Source organism: Solanum tuberosum, unplaced genomic scaffold (genome assembly GCF_000226075.1).
Source record: "Solanum tuberosum cultivar DM 1-3 516 R44 unplaced genomic scaffold, SolTub_3.0 scf00378, whole genome shotgun sequence".
NCBI classification, from domain to species: Eukaryota; Viridiplantae; Streptophyta; class Magnoliopsida; order Solanales; family Solanaceae; genus Solanum; species Solanum tuberosum.
In genome coordinates, this window is record NW_006239300.1 from 284119 (window position 1) to 288958 (window position 4840).

General features: G+C 42.9%; 1 protein-coding gene across 1 annotated transcript; it reads left to right on the forward strand.

Moving 5' to 3' along the window:
* The first annotated feature begins 2673 nt into the window (after window positions 1–2673).
* LOC107057784 (uncharacterized) lies at window positions 2674–4626 on the forward strand. Its single transcript, XM_015302741.1, has 5 exons — window positions 2674–2685; window positions 2742–3191; window positions 3492–3875; window positions 4004–4291; window positions 4333–4626. Exons 1-5 carry the CDS (start codon window positions 2674–2676, stop codon window positions 4624–4626), a joined length of 1428 nt encoding a protein of 475 aa, XP_015158227.1.
* Window positions 4627–4840: the final 214 nt, after the last annotated feature.

Below are 4840 nucleotides of genomic sequence, written 5' to 3' on the forward strand. Positions count from 1 at the left end.
TTTTTCTTTGCATCACAATAAGCAGGTGGGACATACTTCATACGAAATTCCCTAAGAAAGTCATCTCAAGTAAGAACAGGAGGTTTTACGTTGGCATTTGGAACAATTACCCACCAATCATAAGCATCCTTCTGTAATAGTGAAATAGCATACTTAAATTTGGCAACTTCAGAACGCTCTAACTGCTCAAATACCCTATCCATGCGCTCCAGCCATTGTTCAGCATCTGTGGGATCAACAGTGCTTTCAAACTCCACTCCACCCATTTTCCTCATTTTCTCAAAGTTAATCACGTTGGGATCATGCATCGCTTCAGCCATGTGGTGGAAGAGTTCATCCATTTGTTAAAAAGGAGGATTCATGTCTTAACTATCACGGCTTATGTGAGGATGTGAACCCGTCTTACACCCTGATGGTTTCCCACTTCAGACCCACTAGTGCGAGGAACATACTGATTCGAGAAAGGTTCTCCAACCTCTTCTGGTGCATGAGGTTAGGGCACAGAGTTACCCGACCCTTCACGATTAGCTTCCATAGATCGGTCAGAAGAAGAGGTCATAACTTAATCCTTCAAAAGAGAAGATCACATTGCGTTAGGGACATGTACATGATGCATGTGCACTCTACATGTAATAAAATTATCGTAACCCAAGTAAGCAAACAAATAATCCAAATAGAACCATTTTGAAAGTGAGCAAGTATACAAGTAATTCACAGCAAAAATCCTAGAACCACAAACCTAGGCTCTGATACCAATAATTGTAACGACCCCTTTCGAAAGGATACGACCACCTAAGCAAGAAAACTACTTAAATACTTGCGACAATTAAAAGAGACTTACTATGGCCATATTGATTGTAGTCTAATAGAGGGATTAGGTTCATAAAGGAAAAAAAAAATTAGATAAGGATGTGCATCTTGTACATTTAAACATTCATGTGATGTCAAAATTGATATGGCACGGTGTTTCAACTTATGACGGAAAAACCGTCCCAAAAATAATTTAAGCAAATAGCCGATGAGCTTTTCATGCATATATTATCTTCACACTTAAGGATGAAATAATATGAATATTACCCATTTCGAAGTACCGAAATTAGCCCGTTCATGCTTCACACAAATATTCAAAGCAAATATTAAATTTAGTATATTGCAATACTTGGGCTTACACACCCCAAAAGAACAAAACATATCGCCATACTTAATTTACAACCCATGGTGACATGATCACATTAGTCATCGAAATTTCATGTAAATATACAACAAAAAGATCATGTACAAGTCCCAAGGTTTATACAAAATATAGATGCCTAAATGCAAATGTGATCTTCCTTAAAGCTCTCAAAATTTCCATCTTCAAAGGCCTTCTTCACGCCTCCTCTCGACCATTCCCTACGATAGAAACAACTATCGCTAAGCATATAGCTTAGTGGTGCAAAACTATAGTTTCGGAGCCATCCGATTCACAAAACAAACTTTCTCAAGTCATGGGCAACATACTCGAACATAATAAATAAATCAAGTAAATAATATATCAAGAGTATCAAATTCGATATTTAGAGGTATGACAAGAGGTAACCAAAGGTACCAAGATCCAATTTCAGATATACTAGAGGTGAAAAGAGTGCAAGTACAAGTTTATACACAAACCTCAGTGCTTTAGCAAAGAAACAGTCCAACCAATGTATCAAGGTCCTCAACTTGTTCACAAGTATATACAACCTTTAAAATACAATTAAACAACTTCTTTAATTCCTAGAAGCTCAATAATATTAATGTAAAATAGGATCATCATCAAAAGTAAAATTAGCCTGCATAAACACAACAATGCTCCCAAAACAGTGATTCTGGCCAGCCTAGTACCTCATGTCGCAACTTAGATTTGAAATGGAAAACAGCAAAACTAGACTTTATAACCTTCATGAAATATGTAGATACATCTCTTAGGGTTGCAAACAAACAAGAATCACCGCAAAATCTATCTTGTACAACAAGATATAGTCAAAACACCAACAGTTGTTCATACAGAATTTGAAATTCCAAAATCTGGACAGAACTGGTTCTATGTTGCGTCCCATATTTTGAGTCTATAACAGCTGAATCAGAGTTTGACATAAACATAATAGTTGTAGGTCTACGAATTAGCTTTCCAAATCATATTTACTCACTGTAAAATAAGTTATAGAGCGAGAGATATGCATATAATACTAAACACTACCCAGTTCAGAAAAAAATTTCGACACTTACCAACAAGAAGTGTGTGTTCTTGAATTCCAGCCAAAAAAGGGCCAAGTTTCTCTTGTGATTTTGAAGAACACTCTGTTTAGATATGTTTCTAAGGTTCTAAGGCTTGAGGAAAACGAAATTTCTAAAAGGAGGGGTGAAAAATATATAGTCAACAAGTGATGTTTATCCCTTGGGCAGCTGTCCTTCAAAGGTGCTGCCCAAAAATTTGTATGCTGCCCAAAATGTATACATATACACTTATATATATATCCCTCATCTCCTTTTAAAGTTAACATAATTCTAATTAGAATATTACCTAAACACCCCATCACAAATCCTTAAATTACGATAAGAATTTATGCTAAGCAAGTTGGCAATTATCACAACACTTCAAGTTTCCAAATGAGACTAAAACATATTCTAGTAATTAAGCAACGGTAAATCGACATGCGACTCTTGGTTAGTATTTAGGGGTGTTACATGCAACTCCTGATCTTCATGCCCTGCTGACTCAGATATTAGCAGTTATTGGTGAGATGCGTCAGGCACCAGCACCAGTCCCAGCTCCAACTCCAGCGCCGCAGTGTCAGCCTGCTGCAGCGGCACCAGAGGTTCAGCCGCCACCAGTTCATGTGACCGCCCTGCCAGACTTAAAGGACAGAGAGATGCCACTGCGCGAGCAGAAGATGCTCAGGATATTCCAGAGGTTGGCACCGCAAATATTTTCAGGGGTGATTGGGGAAGGCACCCACGAGATCCAGCTCATTTGCCAAGAGCAACTACAGTCATTAGGCCTCTTGGAGTCGAGAGGAGCCGACTTTACCACTCATCAGTTCCGTGGGCCAGCCAGGCAGTGGTGGCGCACGTATCGAGAGTCCAGGCCAGTTGGATCGCCTTCTATATCTTGGAGTGAGTTCTCAGAGGCTTTCTTGGCCCAGTTCATGCCATGGAGCGTCAGGGATATGGTTCGTGATCTGTTCTCCATATTGGAGTAGGGCCCTATGACCGTCTCAGAGTACGAGACGAGGTTCCATGAGTTGTTTCGACATACTACCATGATCCTGCCCACGGAGGAGGAGAGATTTTGTTGTTTTGTACGTGGGTTGCGGTACCGTCTGAGGGTCGACACAGAGCATTTGGTTTCGACTGGCCGTTCATTTCTTGATGTGGTCGACCATGCCCGATCCATGGAGCATATTCATCGCGAGGCCCAAGGGGGCAACGATATGAGGGCACGTTACTAGGGCAGCTACAGTGGGTCCCAGACTAGAGGGAGAGACTCCTATGATAGGCCCCGCCAGAGGTTCCAGCAGGGTCAGTCTAGTCGGCCTGTTCAGGCAGCATTACCTGCTTTTGAGGAAGCCAGCATCAGCAGGATGGTCCTAGTACGGGCTAAAGTTCGAGAGGATCAGATTCTCTCCCTTCCTACCGCGGTCGGGTTACTTCAGGCCATTCAGCTTCAGGGTGTTTTGATTGCGGTGCGCTTGACCATTGGTCTAGAGTGTGCCCCCGGCAAGGGCGAGGGGCGATTGTACCAGCTCCCCTTGCACCTAGACCAGTTTCAACAGTGCCCCCTCCAGCTAGAGGTGGTGGTCAGGACCAAGATCGTCGGGACAACCAACAGGGTACCAGAAGCGGAGCTTGAGGAGGCAAGTTAGGTGGTAGATCAGATGCATCGGGCAGAGGTGCTTAGGGCCATTTCTATGCATCCCCGGCGAGGGTGGCAGCTGAGGCATCTGACGATGTCATCACAAGTACGCTTTTATTATGCCATCAGCCTGCTACAGTATTATTTGATCCCGAGTCCACATTCTCATATGTATCTGTTTATTTTGCTCCCCGATTGGGTATGAGGTATGAGTCTTTGGCAGAGCTAATTCATGTTTCGACCCTGGTGGGTGAGTCCTTAGTAGTAGATCAGGTATTGCGATCTTTCTTAGTGACTATCCAGGGTTATGATACTAGAGTTGATCTTATTCTGCTAGATATGGTTGATTTTGATGTTATTCTGGGCATGGATTGGTTATCCCCTACCATGCGTTCTTGGATTGCTAACGCCAAGACCGTACTTTATCCATGCCTGGCATTCCCCCAGTGTTGTGGCAGGGTGCTTATAGTCACACACCGACGGGGATCATCTCGTTTATGCGAGCTAGACGGTTGGTTGCTTCTGGGTGTTTAGATTATTTGGCCTATGTGCGAGATATGAGTAGGGAGGGCCCTTCAGTTAACTCAGTTTCTGTGGTTAGAGAGTTTGCAGATGTGTTCCCTAGAGACCTACCTGGCTTACCCCCAGAGCGTGACATTGATTTTGCCATAGATTTGGAGCCCGACACCCGTCCTATTTCTATTTTGCCTTTCCGAATGGCTCCTGTAGAGCTCAGGGAGCTCAGTGTTTAGTTAGGGGATCTCTTAGGTAAGGGGTTCATCCGTCCGAGTGTGTCACCTTGGGGTGCTCCTGTTCTGTTTGTGAAGAAGAAGGATGGGACTATGAGGATGTGCATTGACTACAGGCAGCTGAACAAGGTGACGGTGAAGAACTGTTACCCCATGCCTCGTATTGATGATTTGTTTGATCAGCTTCAGGGTGCAGCCGTGTTTTCTAAGATTGATT